The 25,501-nt window shown below is 40.3% G+C and overlaps 1 protein-coding gene across 5 annotated transcripts in view; it reads left to right on the forward strand.

The window, feature by feature from the left end:
* DGCR2 (DiGeorge syndrome critical region gene 2) overlaps positions 1-25,501 on the forward strand; it is a 75,455-nt gene that overhangs the window by 14,447 nt on the left and 35,507 nt on the right. For 2 of the 5 annotated variants that reach the window (XM_011355907.2, XM_011355908.2), the window contains exon 2: positions 11,309-11,431. The exons of 2 other annotated variants lie outside the window; for them this stretch is intronic. In XM_011355907.2, the coding sequence (XP_011354209.1) occupies positions 11,309-11,431 (123 nt within the window). Of the gene's footprint in view, positions 1-10,755; positions 10,976-11,308; positions 11,432-25,501 lie in introns of all 5 variants that reach the window. One more of the 5 variants, XM_023528265.1, reaches the window with a different exon arrangement.

Consider the following 25,501-nt stretch of genomic DNA (forward strand, 5'->3'; position numbering starts at 1 on the left):
AGGTATGGGTTGAGGTTCACTTTTGCTATATGGATGTCCAGTTGTCCTATTATCACTGGTTGAGAGATTTCCTTTCTCTGTTAACTATCTTTGCACCTTTGGCAAAAATCAGTTGGCCACATTTGTGTGACTATATCTAGCTCTCTGTTCTGCTTCATTGATCTATGTATCTTTAGGGAACTTTTGATGAAAGATAATTTTAAAGAAGTTTAGTTTATCTTTTTTTTTGTTTGTTTATTTTTTTACGGTTATGCTTTTTATGTTTCCCTCTGAAATCTTTGCCTGCCCCAAGGTTGGGAAGATATTCTGCCTCCTTATTTGACTTTGAGCTCCATGAGGGCAGAGACCTTGTATTTTTCATTCTGCTCTTCTTGCTTGCCTCTAGCATAGCGCTTGATCCTGGCCTTGTTTGTTTGAAGGAGGTAACAGATTGCCTTAAGAATTTAAATATAATAATGTATTCAAGGCACTTGATACATTGCCTGGCACAGGGAAAATGAACATTCAAGAATCTGATTTTGCTACAGCTGTTGTTTCTCTTGAGATGAACTATACTGGTGACTGTCATCAAAATGTGGAATGAGTATTGGATGAAACTGTTGGTAGATGTTATGCCAGATACGAGAAAGCTATTACTCCGGTTCTGCCCTGCCCTCTTGTCCTGGTCTTATTCTCAAGTATATACCTCCCCATCCTCCACCTCCACCTTCATAAAATATAGAATCATTGCAGGTTGCTGTTCTTTTCTTGAAGTGTTATTCATTTCAAAGAATCGCTTGGTGAACCTGCTTCTTCTCTCCAGTCATATCCTTTTCCTTACGGCCTCTCTCTCCTCTTCTAGGATAACTCAGTTTAAGCAGGGCCTCCTTCCCCAAGTATCTATGTCAGGAGAAATTGGAGGGCAGGGCAGACGAGCCAGTGTCCCATTTGGGCAGTGTCTGTGTCTGAGGAAAGAATGTAGCAGATGATGGTAGCTTAATCTCTTAGATGTAGCAAATGCTTGTTATTTATGAGAAATAAATACTGAAGTTCAGCCTTGTCACTTGGTTCTGGTGTGGCATTCTCCACTGTCAGCCCTGTGACTCCTTGGCTAATAGGAGAAAGTAGCTAACACTCCCCCTGTGCTTGGCAGCCCCCCTGAGCTGGTCACCTACTTGTCCCTGTCAGGGAGCAGGGAGCACTGTCACACAGACTCAGCAGTCAGATGAGCCTCCCCTCCCACAGGGAGGGCTGACTGAAGGCAATTCTCCTCATGCCCCAGGGGCTATTTGAAAGTGAGTTTGGTGGTCACAGTGACTGGGGAGCAACTGGCATTTAGAAAAGCATATCAAAGAATTCATGGATCTATTTCAAAACCATAACAGGAATGTTTTCATGTTTTAAGTATATTTAATACATCTCTGGCTGTTCAGGTTGCCATCAGTAGTCGGACACTCCTAGTTTCCTGGGGCTTTGTGTGGCCTGCTCTACGGAGTCACAGTATTTCTTAAGTCCTGTCTTCTGTCTTACCAAAGAAGAAATGGGTCAGAATCAGAAAGTTTGGACCCAGCCCTCTGAAAGAGGATGGGTTGGCCATGCCCCAAATCAGAAAGAAGGTCCTCCTGATGGGGGCAGCTGCCATTCCAGCCCCATTCATGACCTAATTCCTGCTTAGCTGTACTGGCTTTCGGGATGGAGATCTGGGTGAAAGAGCTCAGAGCCTGGTTTCTGGGTCCCATTCTGCTGCTGCCAACTTGACATCTGATATGGAGCAGACAGGTTGGCCATTCTGTGACGTAAGCTGGCTGGACTAGGTAGTTGTTTCAATAACTGTAGCAGTCTCTGGTTTTCCTTTAAATTTTAGTAATAAAACTTCAGTTCTTTAGCTTTCTCTGAGCCACACATGTCTTACTTCCTCTTGAACTCTGGGCCCTCGTGTGTCAGAATCGTGGAGCCAGCTGGTCTCTGAGCTCATTTCAGCTTGGCATCATTCCTGCTGCAACCCGGGCGCCTGCCAGAGGTGAGGGACGCCTAGGTGTACTATTAACAGCAGCCTTAACTGGGCTTCGCTGCCTGAGACCCAGTTGCACACCGTGCTGTGCAAAGCTTCTGGTCCCTGATCCCTGCCCCCATTCTCTCTTTCCCCTTGTGGGTCCCTCTGAGAGCATTTGACTTGTCAGAGGGCCTCAAGACTCATTCCAAGGAACGTAATACGTGAAACTGTTCTGCAACCAAGCACTGTTTTAGTGGCTTTCTCTTTGGGGCCTCATGACCACCCCGCACCCCAAAAGTTAGGAGAGTAGAGCAAGGATGATCACCCCCACGTTTCACAGGTGAAGGAATGAAGGCCATTGAGATTGAGTAGGTGTCATGGCACATAGGGGCTTCACTGCAGTTCAGGAGCTGGGGCCTCTTTCAGAGCTGATTCACTGTGCCAGGAAGGTATAGGGACAGGGAAGTTACAAGTAAGCCTGCTGGAGCTTTGAAATGACAACACTGGGAAAAGGCCAGAGGGGCTGCAGGGGGGTTGGGGTGGAGGTGGTACAGGGACTGCCCAGTCAGGGGTCCCAAGAACCAGAAAGGAGTAAGGTGTTGGGGGGAAGGCCCTCCTGAAAGGGCAAATGGCATTTAGAACACTGTAGAGAAGGCAGGGGCTTTGTAACGTAATCACAATTTATTCACAATTTATTCTAGAATGATCTCCTGTGAACTGTTGTGGGCGCCTGGTAATGCTTTCCCTCACCTCCTAGTTCTGCCCTCCTAAATTCATTTTTCGTCCTGCTGCCAACTGGTGTTCTGATGGAGCTCTCTTCCACTGCTAGCAGCATCCACTCCTGGAGCCATAGTGTGTCCATGAGCCATCTAGTCCTGCCGTACCTTTTGGTCTTATCTCCCATTGGGTGATGAGAGTGCTCCTTTTCCTGCTCGGTGGCACTGGTCCAGGCAGGGCCCTGACAGGTAGGCTTTCCTCATGTTCGCTGGTGGTTCAGGTGCTGTCCATCCTGAGGCCTAGTTGAAGCTCCTATTCTCACCCCTGCCTCAGCACAAGTAACCTTTCTTCAGAAGGCCTGCTTAGCAGGGATGCCCTCTGCTGTGTATTTTAGTGACCAATGTTGTCATCAGTGGTTTGTGACCATTCTTGAAAGTGTCCAGAGAGATGGCTGGCCCATGTTCCATGATGCAGAACAGGACCCAGAATCCCATGGAGGCTATTCTAGAGCTGTCATGTCACTTGTACAGCAGGGCTTAGCCAGATCCTTTCCCTTCTTCCACTGGTTCTAAGTGTGGTGCTGGATAAATATCTCTGTCCCAGTATTGCCCGGTGTAGGAGGCCAAACGAGGACCTGGGGGAACACCCTGCCCTGCTGGGAAGCAGCTGTTAGCTCTTTCCAAGGAAGAATGTCGCAACAATCTGATGGAGGCTGCACTGCCACTATGGATCTGAGACCTTCTGGTCTCTGGGTGGACATGGCGGCTGCATCTGAGGATCTCATTCCAGTGGTGGAAGCCGTTGGAGTGGGCTGTGGGCAGTGGGAAGAGATGGGGTAGAATTCTTTCCTGCATTTCTTGGCGGGAAATTTTTTGATTTCCTGAGCAGTGTGGCTATGGACACCTGCACTTCCACTGTACTCTGTCTTCCTCTATTTCTTTGTGGGCAAATGTTGAGAAATCAATTCCAAACAATTTAGGCAGCATATTAAATGTCACACAGTAATTTGAGACAGCTCGGTTTACATAATTTAAAATAAGGCCAAGGTTTGCTGACAAAGGAAAAATGGAATCTAGAGAAAGACTGTGTTGCAGAGACTTATAAATTTCTACATGGCGCAAATCTTATTTCCACACGTTACATAGTTTAAAGCAGTAGTTCTCCAAGTGTGGCCAGGGGTCCTGGGTGGCTCTGCGAGGTCAAAGCTGTTTTCATAATAATACTGAGGTGTCATTTGCCTCTCTCTCTCATTACACTCAAAAGTGCATTGGCGGCATTTCCAGAGGCTACTTGACAGGTAGTGGGGGACAGCTAATGGGATAAGTGCTTGGGATTCTCTTTTTTAAGGGATTTTAAAAATTTGTGGTAAAATACACATAACAAAATTTACCACTTTATCCATTTTTAGATGTACACTTAAGTGGCAGTAAGTACATAAGCAGTGTTGTGCAACTATCAACCACTCTCCGTTTGCAGAACTTTTTCACCTTCCCACACTGAAACTCTATACCTATTAAAGGGTAAATCCCCCTCCCCCAGCCCCTGGCAGCCTATGTTCTACTTTCTGTCTCTGAATTTGACTACTTTATGGACATAAATGAAATCATGTAGCATTTGTTCTTCTCTGTCTAGCTTATTTCACCTAGCATAATGCCCTTAAGTTTCGTCCATGCTGTAGCATGTGTCAGTTTCTTTCTTTCTTTCTTTTTTTTTTTATGATCCTGTAATATCCCATAGTATGGCTCTACCACATTTTGTTTATCCATTCATCTGTTGATGAACACTTGAGTTGTTTCCACCTCTTGGCAATTGTGAGTAATGCTGCTGTGAACATCAGTGTATGGGTATATTTGAGTCCTTGCTTTCAGTTCTTTTGGATGTTACACCTAAGAGTAGGATTGCTGGGTCACATGGTAACTCTGTTTGACTTTTGAGCATGTGCTTGGGAATCTTGTGTTTAAAAACATTTCTCAATTTTAATTTCTAATACAGTAAATGTTAGTGGATATAACCCACATAAATAAAAGGTCTTTGGGGTCCTCAGAAATTTTAAGAGTGTAAAGGGGTCTTGGGAGGAAAAAATTTGAGAACGGTGAATGTGATCGCAATTCTCGTTTTGATATTGTGGGGGCATGGGTTATTTCAAAAAGTGCTATCTATTGGCTAGGAAGAGCCTACCTACCTCTCCCTTTTATAGCCAGAAGACAGTCATCACAATAGAAGGCCGGGGACAGGACCTTGGCAAAGCCAGTAGTGGGAAGAGGGAGGGACTGCTTTGGACAACTTTAAGGCAGAAATTGTGCCGATTACAAAGGGCCTAAAGAAGATATTGAGGAAGAAAGGAGGGGAATGCTGATTCACAGAGTAATGCCAGTTAGAACCACCAGAATCACTGGCTGACATACCATGCAGCTGACTGTACATCAGTCTCTGCCACACGATGCAAGTCCTGAGTTTACCTGCTTTGTTTACTGCTCTGGCCCAGTCACCTGGGGAGTTGCCTGACACAAAGCAGGTGCACAGTAAATATTTTCTGAATAAGTGGTTCACATGTGTTAACCAGTGACTCACACATTGGATTGCTTTCAGAACAGCCCCTGCACTAGGAGTGAATCAGGAAGGAAGAGAAGAGATATCAGAGGGCTGTTGACACATCGCTATGGACTTAAAGAATAGAGGACGATCTTTGAGCATTTCAGTTTGTCAGACATTTAGTGAGTGCCTCCCTGTGCTGGGTGTTGAGTATGGGGTGGAGGGAAGAAGGTTATCCCTGCACTTAAACTCTAGAACATAGGTTGGCAAACTACAGCCTGCAGCTGGCCACTTCTTTTTGTTCTGTTTTGTTTTATTTTTACATGTTGCTGTATATATCAGTGTTTCATTCCTTTTTATTGATGAGTAATATTCCATTGTATGACTATACAGCCACTTGTTTATCCATTCACTTGTTTTGGACATTTAGATTGTTTCTAGCTTTTGGCTATTAAAAATAAAATTATTCTGAACAAGGCCTTGTATTTTCATTTCTCGGGTAAATACCTAAGAGTGGAATGACTGGGTCATATGGCTGTGTGTGTGTGTGTGTGTGTGTGTGTGTGTGTGTTTTAAGCCTTTTAGAAACTGTCAACTTGTTTTCCAAAGCACTTGTACCATTTTGCGTTCTCTTTAGTAATGCAGGAGAATTCCAATTACTTCACATACTTTCCAGCACTTAGTATCATCATTCTTTTTAATTTTAGCCACTAACAAGTATGTCATGGCATCTCATGACTTTAATTCCTGTTTCCTTAATGACAGTAATCTTTTATTTGTTTATTTGCCATATTTTCTTTGGTTAAATGTTCATTAAAACCTTTTGCTCATTTTTAAAATTGGGTGGGTTTTAGCGAAATTCAAGATATATATTCTGGATACCAGTGCTTTATCAGATATTTCATTTACAAATGTTTTCTTCCAGTATGTGACTTGTCTTTTTATTAACAGTATATTTTGAAAAAGAAAAGTTCTCAATTTCAATGAAGTCCAATTTATCAACTTTTTCTTTTATGGATTGTACTTCTGCTATATGTATCTAAGAAATCTTTGCCTAAGCCAAAGTCACAAAGATTTTCTCCTATATTTTCTTTTAGAAGTTTTGTAGTTTTAGGTTTTTCTTTTAGGTCTATGATCTATTTTGAGTTAATTTTTGATACAGAGAATGGATCAAAGTTCTTTTAAAAATGGATATCCAGTTGTCCCAGTACCATTTGTTGAGAGGACTGTTCTTTCTCCAGGGAATTGCCTTTGCACCTTTGTCATAAATCATTTGCCCGCATATGTGTGGGCTTATTTCTGGATACTCTGTTCTGGTTCCATTGATCTTTATATCTGTCTTGATGCTTATGCCAAGCTTCTTTTTTACTTTTTAAAAATAATTAAAATTTTTTTTCAATTGTAGTTGACATAAATATTATATTAGTTTCAGGTAGAACGTAATGATCAGACATTTATATGACTTGAACAGTGATCACCCTGATGAATCTAGTACTCATCTGACAACATAGTTATTACAATATTATTGGCTATATTCCTTATGCCATACTTTACATCTTCATGACTGTTTTGTAACTACGAATTTGTACTACTTAATCCCTTCCCCCTTTTTCACCTAGCCCCCAAAATCCCCTTCCCATCTGGCAAGCATCAAAATGTTCTCTGTATCTATGCATTTGTTTTTGTTTTGTTTATTTTGTTCATTAGATTCCACATATAAGTGAAATCATATGGCATTTGTCTTTCTCTGTCTTCATTACTGTACCTTTATAATAAGTGCTCACATCAAATAATGTGAGTCCTCCAACTTTGTTCTTCCTTTCAAAGTTGTCTTGGGTATTCTAAGTTCTTTGCATTTCCATATGAATTTGAATCAGTTTGTCAGTTTCTATAGAAAGGCCTGCTGGAATATTGATTGGGATTGCATTAATCTGTAATGAATTTGGGTAAAATCGATATCTTCACAGTATTGAGTTTATTGATTCACGAACTCTTTGTGTATCCCCATAGGTTTAGGCCTTTAAAAATTTCTTCTTAGTAATATTCTGTAATTTTCAGTGTATAAGACTTACATATCTGTCATTAGATTTGTCCCTAAGTATTTCCTATTTTTTGATGCGATTGTTATGGTAATTTTTTAATATTTAAGTTTCTGGAAGAGTTTGTATGGAATTGGTGTTATTTCTTCCATAAATATTTAGTAGAATTTTCCAGTGAAGCCATCTGGGCTAGGAGTTTTCTTGGTGTGAAGGTTTTTAACTAAAAATTCAATTTCTTTAATAGCTATAATGTTATACAGGTTATTGATTTCTTTTTGAGTGAACTCTGGTAGTTTGTGCCTTTCGAGGAATTTTATGTGTGCTTATTTGCCCTATATTTCTTCTTTGACTCATAGGATATTTAGGCATACGTCCATACAATTGGGGGGATTTTCAAGATATCTTTATGCAGTTGATTTTTTATTTAATTCAGTTGTCATCAAACCAATATACTTTGTATGATTTAGATCATTATATGTTTACTGAGATTTGTTTAACAGCCCATAATATCTGTTATGGTAAATATTATGTATGCATACGAAAAGAATTGTATATTTTGCTGTTTTTGGGTGGAGAATGCTATAAATGTTGGTTAGGTCCAGTTGGTTGATAGTGGTGTTCAGGTGTCTGTGTCCTTGCTGATTTGTCTGCTTGTCCTGTCAGTTATTGAGAGAGGAGATTGAAATCTCTGACTATATTTATGAGTTTGTCTATTAGCAATTACTACAGTTTTTTGTTCGTATTTTAAAGCTCTGCTATAGATGCATAAACATTTAGGATTATTGTTCTTTATCATTATTAAATCACCTTCTTTATTCCCGGCAATATTATATGCCTTTCAGTCTGCTTTGTGTGGTATTAATATAACCACTCCAGCTTTTGGTCAATGTTAGCATGCTATGTCTTTTTCCATGTTCTGTTTTCACCTATTTATGTCCTTATGTAAAGTGGGTTTCTTTTAGGCAATATATAGTTGGGTCTTGCTTTTTTACCTGTGTTATAAATTTGCCTTTTAATTGGGGTGCTTGGATCACCCCATATAGTCATCAGTTAGGCAGAATTAATCAAAATCTATCATTTTGTCATTTATTTTAAATTTGCACCATCTGTTGTTTGTTTCCTTTTCTTTCTGCCTTCTTTTGGGTTTATTTTTATTCCGTTTTGTCGTTTTTGTTGGGTTACTTGCTGTAATTCTTGTGTTAGTTTAATGGCATTTATCTTTAACTTATTACAGTTTACCTTCACGTGACATATCACTTTAGGAGCATTACAACAGTATGCTCCTGCTTCTCTAATAACTTTTGTTGCTGCTGTTGTCAGAGTTTTACTGCTACATATATATAAACCTTGCAATATAGTATACATGTTTTGCATTAAATAATTCTAGGTTAACAACTTATTTTTCTTTTCAGAACTTAAAAGAATTTCTCCGCTGTCTTCCAGCTTGTATTGTTTCTAATGAGAAATCTACTATCATTTTTATCTTTGTTTCTCTGTGTATAATGTTTTTTTTTTCCTCTGACTACTTTTAAGATTTTTTCCTTTATCACTGGTGTTAAGCAATTTGATTATGATATGTCTTAGAGTAGTGTTCTTTATATTTCTTGTGTTTGGGATTCATTGAGCTCTTGGATCTGTGGGTTTATAGTGTCCATCAAATTGGGAAGTTTTTCTGCCATTGTTTCTTCAACTGTTTCATCTGTTCCCCCCTCTAAGTACATATATGTTAGGATGCTTGAAGTTGTCCTACAGCTCACAGTTCATTTCTTCTAGCTGTTTTTTTCTTTCTGTGTTTTAATGTAGCGCATCTTTATTGTCTTCCAGTCACTAGCTTTTCCTCTACAAAACTGAATCTATTAATCTTACGCAGTATATTTTTCATCTCTGGCACTGTACTTCTCATCTCCAGAAAGTTAGTTTCTTTTTAAAAATCTTTCATATCTCTACTTAATTTTCTCTCTAGCCTCTTGAGCATTTGCAGTACAGTTATAACATTTCACGTACTTGTTTGTATTCTCATTTGTACCATTTCTTGGTCAGTTTTGAGTGAGTGAATTTTTTCTCATTTTGTTTATAATTTCCTGGTTTTTTTTTTTTGTATTTCTGGTAATTTTTTATTGAATGCCAGACTTTATGAATTTTGCCTTTTTTGCTGCTGCATATTTTTGCATTTCTATAAATATTCTTGAGCTTTGTTGTAGGATGTAACTTGGAAACAACTTGATTTTGTCAGCTCTTGCTTTTACTCTTTGTTAGGCAGGACTGAGCAGCTTTTAGTCTGGAGATCATTTTCCCCCACTAACGAGGCAAGACTCTTCTGGGTACTTGTCTCAGTGCCCCACGAATCATGAGTTTTTCCAGTCTGGCTCCAGAATAGGCACTGTTCGTGGCCCTGCCGAACTTCTTTGGTTCGTTCCCTCCAGTCCTGTAGGGTGGTTCTTTCCCAGGCCTGGGGTAGTTTCCTCCCACCCAGCACTGATCAGCACCCTCCTCACCACCCCAGGGGTCCCTCTGTACATCTCTGGAGTCTTGTCTGTGCAGCTCTTTCTTCTCGTGTGCTCTCCAGAGCACTGTCCTATGAGCACTACCTGCCTTGGTTTCCCTGTTTTTAGTTGCATCCACTCAGCCCCAAGAGTCTTCTGGGCACTGGGCGTCCCTCTCCCTGCTCTGCAGCCTGGAAATATTCCTCAGGTGGTAAGGTTCACTCGTGTTTTCTGACCTGAGATCATTGTCCTTCATTGTTTGATGTCCATTGTCTGGACAACTGGTGTTTTCTTATATTTTGTCCTTAGTTGTTTCAAGTGGGTGGTTACATTTGTCCCTGTAACCCCACTCTTCCTGTGTCATCATTTTGGTGTGCAGGGCTCCATCCCTCACACCTCATTGTTTTTCCTTGGTTCCAAGGTTTGCCCATTTATCAACTGCCACCTTGGTTCCAGAGCCTGCTGACTTTTCCTTGAAGGATCAGAGAGAGAGTAAATATTTTTGGCTTTGCAGGTCATGTAGTCTCTCTTGAAGCCACTCAGCTCTGCTGTTACAGCTCAAAAGCAGCCCTAGACAATACATACTTGTGGCTATGTTCCAATAAAACTTTGTTTTGAAAACTGGTGGGAAGAGTAGGAGTTGGCCCGTTGGGCTCTAATTTACCAACCCCTTGCCACAGTTCAAGACCTTACTTTGCCGAGTTATTCAATATTTCTGTCTGGTTCCCCTATTTTAATTAACTGTTCTCAGAAACTTTTGCCAGTTATATCTGCTTAAAACACAAATCTTATCACGTTACTTATTGGTTCCCTACAACATACCAAATAAAGGTCAGAATTATCTTCCCTTCAGAATTTCCACAATCTGACCCTTCTTATATTTCTGATCTTATCTCCAGTTATTCCTCATCTGTCATCTCACACACAGTCTATTTAGCATGCTATACTACCCCGTGATATTTCCTTAAGCCTGCTTTTTCTGAACTGCTCTTCCTTTCCTGTTACATTTTAGGTAACTTCTGAAGCCATCGACCTGCCTTGGGAGCCCTGTTCACATCCCACCTTCTTTAAGAAGCATTCCAGAGCCCTGAGGCGGAGGCAGTTTCTCCTTCCTTCATGTTTTAGCACGTTGTTTGAACGCTCCTGTGGTGGTGACCTCTGTTTGCGCTTTGTCAGAAACCCCAGTGTGTGTTTATGTATGTCCTCTCTGTTCACCCAGAATCCCTCAGGAGGTGAGAGGTGTGCCCTCTTATTTCTGTCTACTCTGCAGGGCAGCACAGAGCCTGACACGTGACAGTGTGTGTTTGAGGTGGCACATAAAGATCTGTGTCTTGAGGGGTACGATGCTCTGGGGACTTGTGGTGTTGTGGGCACAACTCTTAGCTCCTCCTTGGGGCATACATGCAGGCCCCTGAGGAGGCAGGCTGTGGGCAGGCTGCCTGGTATCTGGCTTACGCTCATGGGGACCAGGCAGTGGCAGGACCGGGTGGTGGCAGGCCTGGCCACTCCAGGTCTCCACTGCTACTGCCACTTCCTCAATGGCCTCTTGCCCTTTGGTTCCACAGAGCTGCGGTGCAACCCTGGGCAGTTTGCCTGTCGCAGTGGCACCATCCAGTGCATCCCCCTCCCCTGGCAGTGTGACGGCTTGGTGACTTGTGAGGATAAGAGCGACGAAGCCGACTGTCCAGGTGAGTGTGTCGGGCAGGCAGACGCACATGGCCCGTGCTTCCCGTCGGGGGGAGATGGTGTCAACTGGTACCCTGTGCTGTAGCCATGTGCTGGAACATTATTTCGGGCTGACCCTCTCCCCTCTCTTTCTCTCTCTGTCTTTTTAAAAAATAGATGCCTAACACAGGTGGATCTCAGAACTCGTAAGATAGAGTCAGGGCTGTGGTGAGGCAAGAGAGGCACCTGGGGTGCCACATTTCGGGAGGTCCTGCTGGCCCCGAGAGCAGCGCCCTGTACTCTGGTGGCCTCTTGCCTCCGCCTCGCCTGGCTCTGGGGGTAGGCGCCTTTGCGACTTGGCTAGAATCCTGACGAGGATCATTTAGACTGGCCTTTGGCTCTGCCTTTCTGTCCTGCTCACTCAGTCACTAGTTATCTTTCACTTGGGGGTTTTCTCCTGGTGATGCGTATGCTCCTGAAGATATGCAGATGTCAGAGAAAGTCTGCGTTGCTCTCTCTCCCCTTAGTTTCTGCTCCGGCACCCTCAAGGAGTGTAACACCCCTCATGAGTAATGGCGTTCAGTACATCCCCGGGTTTCGACTTGCGTTGGGGTAGATGGGGCAGCATCGCGCGTGTGAGAGAGACAGACACACACACACTAATGTGTTTAAGACCCAAGTGGTCCTGATAAAGCCCCTAAGAGGAAGGCATGGCTTACTCCAGCATGAGAATCTTAGACCTAAACTCTTTGGCCTGGGATTTCTTCATAGTCTGGCTTGTTTGTTTTTTGCCAACTTACTTTATCACTATTTCCCCTTCAGTGACTCAGCTGGGCTGTTTCCTACACTGCCCACTCCATTAAGAATTTCCTAGCCATATGCTTCATTTATGCCTCTCTTTTTTCGTGGAATCCACCTGTTTTGTTTCTTCATGGACAGATCCTGCCCATCCTTCAAGACTTGGCTAGATGATGCTCCAGCAAGAGGGCACCTCTGGGCTCTCTGGCTGTAGGCTGGCTTCTGCCAACACCAGCTCTGTCCCTCTCTGACAGCACATAGAACTGCTGGTAATTCTCACCATCACCTGTGCCCATACTTGATCTCTCTTTCCAGACTGAGCCCCCTAAGGGCAGGAGACCTGTCCTCTTCTTCAGGGGGAGGGACTTGGCCTAGAACAGGGGTTCTTTTCAACATTCAGTAAGTGAAAAGAGCGTTGTAATTCCTGTAGGCCAGGTGTTAAAACTCAGTTAACTCTAACCGAGGGGATCAAGTAGGACATCAAGTAAAAGTGACATTCGAGCTTGGGACAGTTCTTTGAGGGGAGGGTTTCAACATAAGAAATGAGGTGGTCTGGTCGGCCTGTATTTGCCTATAAAGATGACCCCTATAATGAAATCTTTCCTAATCGTCCCTTGAGCCTGTTCTTCATCGAATTGTGCATGTCTGTGGTTGAGACATTGCCTTTCCAAATGAGAGTTTGAATGGTGGCAGCTGGGTCAGGAGCCTCTGGGACAGCCCTGTGTCTGGGAGCGTCCCCTGGCCTGACTTAATGGGGTGAGACTTTATATCCAGCCTCCTAGAGAATTTTCTAAACAAAGACCAAATGGTTCTTGGCTTGTTTTAAAGTGGAAGCACAGCTTATCTACTTCTCAGAGCACCTTTTGATTTAGCTTGTAAGGTTGTGTGTAATAACTGACCTGTTATAGGCACTGAAACTATGGTAGGTACTCTTATGGTTCATCTTGTTCATCTGTCTTTGTGCTGTGGACGTGCTGAAGGCAGTGACTAGATCTGTTTTCTCTTTTGGGTCCTGTGGTTAGCACAGAGAGTTACAAGTCCACTCAGCACAAGTGTTGACTTGAAGTTACATAAGTTTCTGTATTTTCTCCCCAGACAGAAAAATAAAGTCTATTCTACAGGAGCCGAGAGTTCTGAGTAGATGGCGTGCTCCAGGCCCTCACCACTGAGGGCGCGATGATAATGACAGTGTATGTGAACTCACTGAGGCTAGTGGTCTGGTGTGCTGGAGGAGGGGCGAGGAGGCTGAGGCCCTGTGGGATCTCCTGACTCACTCCTCTTTCCCTTGACTCCTGGTACTGTGCCTGTCCTGTGGTATAGTGCCATGCCATGAGCTAGGTATGATAAGCAGGTTGATTTCTGATTGTTTTTAGAGTTGGGATTCTGAGAAATTTAAGTTGTTAAAATATATAAAGAATAATATACTTATTTCTCACTTCCCTGAATTAATAACTGCTGAAATTTTGTCATATTTCTTTCTAGTTTATTTTAAACTTAATTTTTAAAAACATCGTGGATATCGGTCAGGTCTTCATTAATATTTCCCCCTATCAAGAAAAAAAAAAGGGAAGAAGAAAAGTCTTTCTTGGGAGGGAAGTGCAGACAGGAAGTTAGCTAATAATCACCTTTGCTCTGGCCTTCCGATGTGTGGGGAGAGTTTAAACCTGTATGAAGCCTTAGCCGTGCGTGGTCAGGTTGCTTTTGAACATGGACTTCTGGACTTCTGGAGTGACCTTACAAGATCATTTCATTGCCCTGCTAAAAGCCTTCTGAAATTACAATAAAAGATATAACATCACAGGGATAAGATAGTGGGGAAAGATGTAAGACTAGATCAGTAATTTCAGCCTGGTTTTGGAAGGCAGAAAATGGGTGGCGTGCTATATATAGTCTGGGCATTCAGTCCATTCCCTGCATTGCAGGGCTGGAAGGCTGGAACCGTAACACTCAGACCCCACTGCCAGCAGCCTTCTGAATATCATTTAGCCCATGAGATCCTTCCCATGAAATTTGGAAGGTGAAAGGGAGGTAGAAGAATCCTTCTTCCTCTAGCACTGGTGTGGGTGTGTGGGCTTTAGGTTGAGGTGACTGCGGTAGCATCCACATCCCCCACGGGCCAGCCATCTCGGGGCTGCCGGGTAACCATGGTCTGGCAGCAGTTGTCTGCAGTGTCCTCGCCTATAGATGACAAGGGCAGCTTCCTGGCTCGCTGGACTACGCCCGCAGAGGTGAAATGGACAGTTCGAGGAGACTCACTTTACTTGTACGCACACCGTAGCCTTTTCAATTGTTTTGAAAGCACTAATTCCCTGTATCAAATCCCTTCATGTTTGAAATATCTGACATGGTTTCTGCTCTCCTGACTGAACCACCTTTGATATAAATGGAAACTAACAAAAGATGTGTAAAATGTTTAATGGAGAAAAATTTACAACTTTATTAAGAGATATTAAAGAAGACTTGAATAAATAGAGACAGGATGTTCTTGGCTAGGAAGACTTGATGTGGTAAAGCTGCCTGTTGATCTGAGGATTCAGTGCATCTCCAAAGAGTTTTTTGGGACATATCATAAGTCCGTTCTAAAATGTTTCAAAGAATAATGTCTTAATATTGTTAGGGCACTTTGAAGAGTAAGGAGTGAGCACTTGTCTTACCAATGTCAGGCTTACTTTACAAGTGTCTCAGGGTAGCATGAATTGGCCAGTGGGACAGAAGAACTGCTAGAAGCAGACCTGAGAAACTTGATATATGGCAGAGGTGGAATTACATAATACTGTGCAAAGGTTAGACTCCAGTACATAGTGCTATGACAGTCATAAAGGAATAAAATTGGATCATGCAGAAATATCAGTTTCAAATTAATTAAAGAAAAACTTCTAGAGTACAATAGAGAATACCTTTATAACTTTGATAAGGAAGGATTTTTTTTAAGTCACAAAAAATGTTAAATCTAAAATAAAAGTGATCTGTATGGGAAGTTAACACAATATAAATATATATATGCCTTACTGTTAAAATGTACAGCTGAAACATCAGATTTCGTTAACCAATGTCACCATAAAAATAAATAAAGATAATAAAATAAAAATGATCAGTTTTACCAAGTTAAAATTAAGATCTTTCCCTTTATCAAAAGGTATCACTAAAGAATGTCAACAGACAAGCCAGAGTGTGAAGATATTTGCAACACTTAAGCCTATAAAAGATTATAATTCAGCACATATAAAAATCTCCTACAAAATGGACAAAATACAAACAGGCATGTCACAGTAAAATTGTCAAGAGTGGTGGTTAAACATAAAAAGATATTCAACCTTATTCCTATCCTAAGACTACTGTGGGATATCACCTTACAAATACTTAGATTGGCAAAGATTAAGATGTCTGACAAAACCAAGTGTTGGGGGAGATATAGATGACTTGGAAATCTTATCTGCTGCTGGTGAGGATTAATCAATACACCCACTTTGGAACTTCTCATATTCTGTGATCCTAGATTTCCATTTGGGGAAACTAGAGAAACTCGTGCAACACCACTCATAGTGATATGTGTCTTGGAAACAACCCAAATGTCTGTGTTCACGTGGTATAGCATTGTGAACCAAAAACAGTGAGTGAATGTTAGATTCTTGCAGCAACATGGGTGAATCTTAAAAATAGAGTGTAAGTTACAAAGGCAAGTTGCTACAAAGTAAGTACATACAGCACAATAAACACAAACAAAACTGACCATTTTATTTACAGACACATACATGTATGATAAACTAAAAGAAAAAAAAAATGCAAAACAGTGATACACAAAAATCAGGCTCCTGGTTCCTCCCTGGTGGGGAGACAGAGGAATAAGACTGCAAGAAGCATGTAGCTTCAAACCCTAAGCTGACATTTGAGTTCTTAAGTAGGTTTGGGCTGGGGGCTCACAACTGTATTATTAGACTTTATTTCTTACGTATTTAAGATACATTTTTTTTTAATATTTCAGCTATTATACAGCCTTTTTTTTTTTAATGAAAGGCCAATAGATGAAAGAGTGAACACCAACTTAGCATAGCAGAGAAGCTGCAAACATGGGCCTGTCTGAGAGAGAGAATGCCAGGAAATGGGCCCATTTTAAACTAGCACCCCAAAAGGCTTGGAAGCTCTGTATATACCGAGGCGGGTGGGCATCTGGTATGGAAATAGAATTAGGATGGTGGAATTCTCTTTCACCTCCCCTTTCTCTTCTTCACTCCGCAAAGCTGGATGACTTTTTTCCCACCAGTAGATAGGAAGTTTATTTTCTAGACCTACACTGTCCAGTATGGTACCCGTGAGTCACTTGCGGCTGTTGAGCACTTGAAATGTGGCCATTTCAAACTAAGATCTACTACAAGCGTAAAGTACGCATCAGATATCAAAGACTTAGTTTTTTAAAAAAGTGAAACATCTCATTAATACTTTTTTATATTGATTACATGTTGAAATTAGTTTTATATATATATATATATATATATTGGGTTAAATGAAATTATTAAAATTCATCTCTTGTTGAAATGTGGCTTGCATTATATTTCCATTAGACAGAACTTGGACTTAAAGTCAGCAAAGTAGGAGATACCAGGCCCAGCACAGGGGAGCCGTGGAGACTGAAAAAAGTAATTAAGAGAAATTCTCTGTGGAGTCAAGTGAGACCCTCAGCCACATCTTCTGCACTGCTCCCCAGTTGCCAGCAGCCAGGTCTGTTTTCCCAGGTAGGGGATCGGAGGAGTCTTTTCTGGATTAACTGGCATTTCATGGAAGCGATAGAAGAGGGATCAATGTAATGGAGGGTTCCCAGCCGAAAGGCCAGCTTTCTCACTGTGGTCTCTCCCCTTGAGGCTCACCTTAACCCCACCAATATCTGGCCCCTAGTGCTCGCAGAGCCTCTAGTAGGCTGGACCACCTTCCTTTTAAACATGAAAGGCAAGGCAGCCAGCGCCTGCTAGACTCTGGAAGAAAACATCCATGGGATGCTCACCAGACTCTGGATAAAGTGTCCTAGACTGAAAGGGACAGAACAAAGTGGTTTGAGGTGGCCAACTCTGCTGCATGTAAAATGGTGGTTAAATGTGGGGGCTCAAAACCAAGCTGCTGGGTTGGTACCCTGCTTCCACCACTTACTGGCTATAGTCCTGTGGGCAAGATGCTTTTTGAACTTCATTGCCCTAATCTGTAAAATGAGGAAAATAATAGTGCCTTCCTCTTAAAATTGTGAGGTTTAAATAACATGACACATGGTGCTTAGAACAGAGCATGGCACACAGTAATGTCTCAATATATATTATCAGTTATTGTTATTTTACTTATTCAGGGAATAACTTTAAAAGTATATTCTGAGGACAGCAAAATGGCAGTCTAGGAAAGTCCAAACCCTCATTCCCTCACAGATACATTAAAAAAGCAACTAGAGACTGGCTAAAATAACTTTTTAGAAGCTCTGGAAAACAGTCTGCAGCAACCACATGAACACCCAGTCAAGAAAAAACATGGTAGGAAATTTTGTGGCATTTTTACTTACCTTTGCTCCACCCCTTCCCTGTCTGGTACACAAGGTCCCAAGAAAGCAACAGCCCAATACAAGTTCCCTGCCTGTAACAGGAGGGAGAAGGGCAGATCCTATTTGCAATGGCCTGGCCTGTCTGCCTGAGGGACTAATTTCCTTGTCTGAGTCAGAGCTCAGACAGAGAAAACCAGCCCAGCTCTGATCTCAGGCTGTGGAAAGCTGTGAAAGTGGCAAAGATGATGCAGGAAAACTGCAAAGCTGGGCAGGATGGGGAGGCAGATTGGGAGAGGGGAGAGCTACAGTGCTTCAGATACCTGGGGCAAGGGACTGTGGGTGGAGGAATACAATAGAATTTCTAAGGCTTTGAGAAGCTGGGTGGCACTCTCTGGGAAATTAAGGCATTTAAAAGAAGCCATGTATGTTTAGGAATCAAAAAAAGTGCACACACAGGCGCAAGTAAGATACAAGTGCAGAAAAGACTTGAGAAAACCTTCAGTTTTCACTGCCGGCTGGTCCCAAGGCTCATAACAAGCCCTGCTAATTAGCGGAGGTCTTCCTCAATGCAGAGCTAGTCTGCAAAGACTGGGAGAGGTCGCTGTTTCTTCACATGCCTAATTTTCAATGACAGCAGCAAAATCACAAGGCATACAAAGAAACAGGAAAACATGGCCCATTTAAAGGAATAAAATTAAGTGGCAGAAACTATTCTTGACATACTAGACAAAGGCTTTAAAACTACTATCTTAAATGTGCTTAAAGAGCTAAAGGAAAACACTAAGAATTAAAGGAAATCAGGAAAACAATATGCGAACAAAATGAAATACCAACAGAGAAAGAAATTTGTAAAGGAATCAAGCAGAAATACTATAACAATTGAAGAATTCACTAGAGGAGTTCACCAGTAGGCCCCATAGCCAGAAAAAAGACTAAGTGAACTTGAAAACAAGATGTTTGAAATTAGAGTCTTTGAAACAAAATGAACAAAGAAAGGTGAACAGAGCCTTGGAGACTTATAGAATCACCCAACAGCAGAATACACATTTTTTTCCTCAAGTGCACATGGAACATTCTCCACAATAGACCATATGTTAGACCACAAAACAAGTCTCAGTAAATTTAAAAGATCGAAATCATACAAAGTATGTTTTCTAATCACAACGGAATAAAACTAGAAATCAACAGTAGAAGGAAACTGGAAAATTCACAAATACATGACATTCAACAACACACTCTTAAACAGCATCAAAAAGAAATCACAAAGGAAATTAGAAAATATCTTGAGGCAAATGAAAACACAACAACCCAAAACTGGGATGCGGTGAAAACAGTGCTTAAGAGGGAAATATATAGCTATAAATGCTTAGATTACAAAAGAAAAAAGGTTCTCAAATCAGCAACCTAACTCTATACCTTAAGGAACTAGAAGAGAACAAACTAAACTCAAAGGTAGGAAAAGGTAAATAGGGAATAGAAAAACAGTAGAGAAAACCAGTAAAACCAAAGATCAACAAAACCAACAAACCTTTAGCTAGATTGACTAAAGAGAGAACATCCAGATAACTAAAACAAGAAATGAAAGTTGGGACATTGCTAACAGTTTTACGGAAATAAAAAGGATTATAACAGAGTACTCTGAAGAATTGTATGCCAACAAATTGGATAAACTAGATGAAATGGACAAATTCCTAAAAACACAGAGCTTGCCAAAAGAAAATTACAGGCTAATATCCCATGAACACTGATGTAAAAATCTTGAACAGAGTACTAGCAAACAATTTGACAGCACATTAAAAAGATCATACACTATGACCATAATAATGGACTTATTCTTAGAATGCAAGGATGGTTCAAACTAAAATCAAACAATGTAATACACCACACTAACACAGTGTAGGGAGGGGGAACCACATGATTGTTTAGGTGCTGAAAAAGCATTTGGCAAGACTAAACATAACACCAGACTCAACTTCAGGCTCTTACCTGTGCTTCCAACTAACTAGCTTTAGATTGGAGGTTTCAACAACTCCCTCCCTAGTTCAGTTAATTTGCTTGAATGACTCAGAACTCAGGAAGACCCATACTCACTAGACTACCAATTTATTGCAAAGGATACAGTCAACAGCCACATAAAGAGATACTTGGGTCGGAGTCTCAAACAGAGATGCTTGAGGCCAACATGGAAGCATTAGGTTAATGAACTGTCCCTCCTGGGTTTTTATGGAGGCTTCATTACCTAGTCATGATTGAACTAAGTCTTTGGCGATTGGCAACTGAACTCAATCTCCAGCCCCTCTCCTCTCCCGGGAGATGTGTTGGGGATGGGGGAGTGGCTGGTAGGACTGAAAGCTCCAAACCTCTAATCTCATGATTGGTTCCCTGGCAACCAGCCCTCGAGTCGCCTCATTAACATGACAAAAGACACCTTAATCATTCTCAACACTTAGGAAATTCAAAGGATTTGGGGACCTGTGAGCCAGGAACTGGTTGAAGACCAAATATCTTATAAAACAATATCGCAAAGTCGAAGACCTATATATAAAAGCTAAAACTATAAAACTCTTTAGAAGAAAATAGGAAAAACGCTTCATGACATTGGATTTGACAATGACCTTTTACATGTGATACACAAAACAGGGACAACAAAAGAAAAAAATTGGTCTACATCAAAATTTAAAACTGCATTAAATGAAATATTCAACAATGAAAAGGCAGCCTAGGGAGTGGGAGAAAGTATTTGTAAATCATATATCTGATAAGGAGTTAATATTCAGAATATATAAAGAATTTCTACAACTCAACAACAACAAAAACAATCCAATTAGTAAATGAGCAAAGGACTTGAATTTTTCCAGAGAAGATATATAAATGGCCAATAAGCACATGAAAGATGTTCAACATGACTAATCATTAGGGAACTACAAATCAAAACCATAGAGCGATACCACTTCGCGACTGTTAGAGTAGCAGCAATAAAAACAAAAAATATGTTGGTGAGGATGTGGAGAGAATGGAACTCTTGTGCACAGTTCGGCCACTATGGAAAACAGCATGGTGGTTCCTCAAAAAATTAGAAATAGAATTACCATTTGACTCAGCAATTTCACTTCTGGGAATACACACAAAAGAATTGAAAGCAGGATCTCTGAACTGCGCACTTAAAAAATAGCTAAAATTTTATATTGTGTATATTTTACCACAATGAAATAACACACAGTCTGTTTTCTAAATGTGAACAGAATGCTATGTAAAGGAACAATTCAGCATAGAAAGAGATCTTATAAATTAAAAAATGAGTCCAGAAAATCCAATATCTGATTAATAAGAGTTCTTCTAAAGAAAATAGAAAAAAAACAAACAGTAAAGGAGGGAATTAGTGAGGAAATCATAGAGATTTGAATTAAAAGGGCACAGTAATTTTTAAAAGACCTAGAAAAGATACCTCCTTGTATAACTGCAGCATGTCAGGAATACAGAGAGCATTATGCCCCAAAGAGTAAGAACACAGGTCACCATGAAAGGATCAGGAATCAGAGCAATAGTAGCACTAGTATAAGTTCCACCTGGATCTGAAGAGCAATTCATTTTAATTGTCTAAATCAAAATTTTAGTTTTAGTTTTATTAAAGGTATTTATATACACAATTAGAATATTCAAAGAGTTCTGTAAGACTTTTTATTGAAAAAATAGCAATAAAAAGTGGGCCCCCTCCAGTTTCCACTTCTCAGAAGCAAATGCTTGAGATGACTTTAGCTATTTCATTTTATATTTTTCTGTGTGTCTCTCAACTCTGTGGTTTTAGGCATTCTTTGTTGATTTGCCCTTAACAAGGTGGCTCTTTCCCCCTTCATCTCTTCACTTCCAGAGTTCTCTCTCTCTGCACGTGCTGCTTTTAGCTGGGCCATGGAGGAAGATTGCATTTCCTTTCTGTCAGCACATTTTGTTTTTACCCCAGAGGTGAACATTGTCGCCATCATCATCTTCTTGTTTATTTAAATAACAACTTTATTGAGATGTAATTCATATGCTGTGTAATTTGCTGATTTAAAATGTTTTTTAAAATATTCACAGTTGCAACTATTAACCACAATCAATTTTAGAACATTTTCATGACCTTAAAATGAAACCTGGTACCCACCAGCAGGCACTTTCCATTTCTTCTTAAGCCTCAGCCCTGGGTAATCACTAATCTACCTTCTGTCTCTCTGGATTTGCCTCTTCTGTGTATTTCATAGAAAAGGAATCATACAATATGTGGTCTTTTGTGTTTGGCTTCTTTCACATAGCATAATGCTTTTTTTTTTTTTTTTTAATCATAATGCTTCTAAGGTTTATCCATGTCATTTCTTTTCTTTTTTTTTTTTTTTAACTTTTATTTAAACCTATATATGTACACCAAAAAAAAAAAACCTTTGTGTGTCTTGTTAGGCTTTTACTTTTTAACAGCTTTAACATAATTTACCATAAGATTCACTGGTTTTAAAAGTGTGCAAGTCAATGAATTTTGGTAAATTTACAGAATTCTACAGCCGTTACCACAGTTAATTTTAGAACATTTCCATCACCCCCTAAAAATCCCCGTGTCTATTTGCATTTATTCCCCGTTCCCGCCTCTTTGCCCAGAGACCCACTCATATATTTTCTGTCTCTTATGGACTTGCTTTTCTGGGTACTTTATATAAAATAAATCATACAATTTGTGATCTTTTGTGTCTGTCTGCTTTCATTTAGCATAGTGTTTTTGAGGTTCATCCATGTGTCAGTAGTGTGCTGTTTTTCCTCGCCAAATATTCCATTATATGGATAATACCACATTTAGTTTATCTGTTCATTATGTGACAGGCAACTGAGTTGTTTCCACTTTGAATAGAGTGGCTATGAACACTAGTGTTCAAGTTTTTGATGGGATAGATGCTTTCATTTCTCTTGGTGCAAATACGGAGGAGTAGAATTTCTAGGTGATATTGTAAATTTATGTTTAACTTTTTAAGATATTGCCAAATAGTTTTCCAAAGTGACTGTAAATTTACATTTTTAAAAAAATGAACTTCGCAGGACCTCTTTGTTGATTTCTCCTCGATTGTATATCCATCACATGTTCCACTATATAGTCATTTTGGAATCTTTTCTCCCGGAGCCCCCTGACTTCGCCAGTCTGGTTTGGTGCTGGCATCACCTGCTGCCTACCTTCCCAGCTGCCATCTTGGGGTCTCCCTTCACCATCATCATGGGAGAATCAGATTTCTCCCTGTTGTGTGTCCCTTTCGCTTCTGGTTTCCTGTTTTGGTTCATTTCCTCATTGAAATGGTGTACCGCCTCCTTCAGTAATTCTGTAGAAAAGGAACACAGGAGACAAAAGTTTTTGATTCCTTGTTTGCCTTTTATTTTGTCCTCACACATGATAGATTTGGCTGCATTTAGAATTATGAGCTAGAAATTATTTTCTCCTATAATTTTGAAGATTTCACTCCATTTTTCTGTAGAATGAAGAATGTCCTTCCATGTTGTAGAATGTCCTATTTTGTAGAATGTCCTTCCCCTTTTTTTTTTTTTTTTTTTAAACAAGCTTTCAATTTTGCTGATGGTATAGTTCCTGGTTCTTTGAATGTAAGTAACCTATTTTCTTCCTGGAAATTGTAATTTTGGTACATAGTGCTGGCCACACAGTGGATCTTTTCACTTTAATAACTCATATCTTTCAGTTTGAGGAAAGAAACCATTAGAATTTGTTCTCTTCCACTTACCTAGTCTGTTCCTAGAACTCTTATTATTGGAAATTGGACCTCTTGGACTGATCTTCAATTTTTTCATTCTCTCTGGTTTTCTCTTTGTCTTTTTATTTCACTTTCAGGAAATTTCTACTTGTACCACGTCTTTAAAGGAATTTTCATTTTGTTGTCGCGTTTGCATTTATTTCCAAGAGAGCTTTTTCTTGGAGGTGTTGTCTTGTTTTACGGGTATATGTAGTCTCACTTTAGGGATGTTAATGGCATGCTTTGTTTAACTTTTCATCTCTCTGTACTCATTTCTTCTGTGTTATTTTCCTCTGTGGTCTTTCCTTTGAAGGCTCTCCTCAGAGGTGGTTGTCCTGACCTGTCTGCTGTTTGGCAGAGGGACTTGAAACTCTGTGCTCATGGACCTCTTTGGAGGGCGAACCCTCTGGACCATTTCATTGGGGATCTCCTCCCCTTTTGAACCTTTTTCTTAGACTGGCCAGATTATTTTATAGAGGAATTTTCCCATCTGCCTGAAGACTGAGGTTCTGGGAGCTTAGCGGAGGCGGGGGGCTGGGAGTCTGCCGTCCCCTCCCTAACTACAGAACCTTGGCTTTCAGCTGAACTTGTACCCCAACTCATCTGTTTTACTTCTCATCGGTAACCCACCCATGTTTTGCTAGGGTGGTAGGCGGGTAGGGTTGCCTGAGTGGGATCTAGGTGTGTTAGCTGCTTTTTTCCCTGACTTTTAATATGAGAAATCTCAGATCTTCAGAGCAGGTACAAGAATAGTACAATGAATGCTCATATAACCTTTACCTGCATTTACCAATTAATGGCATTTTTCCACAATTGTTTTCTCTACTTGTTGTTTTTTTTCTGAACCCTTTGAGAGTGTTACTGCTATCATGACATTTTACCCCTAAATACTCCAGAATCTGTATTTTAAGAACAAGAATAATCCCTTAACCACAATATACTTTTCACATGCAAGAAAACTTACTATAATACTGTTATATACAGTGCATATCGAAATTTTTTTCAGTTGTCCCAAAAATGTCTTTTATGGGTTTTTTCCTTAGGGTTTATTCAAAAGTTACATATTGTATTTTCTTGCTATCTTGCTTTGTGTCCCCAGCTTTTTTTTTTTTTTAAATTATTATTGATCTTACATGACATTGATGAATTTGAAGAATTCAGGCCAGTTTTATAGACTGCTCTTCAATTTTGACTTTTGACTTTTTTTCTCATGTTTTAGTTCAGGTGAGACTTTTTTTTCAGTGAATCATGAATTGTCACATCAAGGGGCACATGAGGTCATTTTTGTCCTATTATTGCTGAAGTTCGGTTGATCACTTGGTTGAGCTAATGTCTGCCAGGTTTCACTATTGTAAATGATTTTTCCCCTTTCATAATGAAGAGTAATCAGTGAATAAATAATGAATAAATAATCCATGGTGTAGTAGTCTAGGTGTTCTCCATAGCCTTATACCCAAGTGTTTTGTGGATGATTCTTGCCTGAATCAGTTATAAGAGTGGTGGTTTAAAAATGGTGATTTTGTAATTCTGCCATACACACTACACTTAATAAATGATATTATTTTATAAAGAGCTTTCTATCTTATGGACTACAAGATCCAAGCTCATCTTGTACTTTTTTAGCTCTCTAGATATGAAATCACCCTTTCTCTAAGGAGCCCTGCTCTTTTTAGTGAGGAATGGTATTTAAAAACCAAGATCTGACTGTTATCTGTACTCGTGGTTATTTCGGTATCGTTGCTTCTAGGCACTTTCAGTGGGTATAGCTTTTTTTAAAAACCTTTTTTAAAAAATAATAAGTGTATATTTTTTAAAACCTTTTTAAAAAAATAAGTGTATATTTATTGATAGCCCTGATTCTGATCTACCCTAGAGTTCCTTCTCTCCTCCTCCCATCTCATACTTGTATCTCTCTTTTCCAGTAGTAAGTACCCTGGTTCCCAGCATCATTGGTATATATACTCATTTGGCCAATCCTAAAATACACATAAAAGAGTTTGGGAATTACTGCTTCTATGCCACTA

This window comes from Pteropus vampyrus, unplaced genomic scaffold (assembly GCF_000151845.1).
Source record: "Pteropus vampyrus isolate Shadow unplaced genomic scaffold, Pvam_2.0 Scaffold23, whole genome shotgun sequence".
In the NCBI taxonomy this organism is placed as follows: domain Eukaryota; kingdom Metazoa; phylum Chordata; class Mammalia; order Chiroptera; family Pteropodidae; genus Pteropus; species Pteropus vampyrus.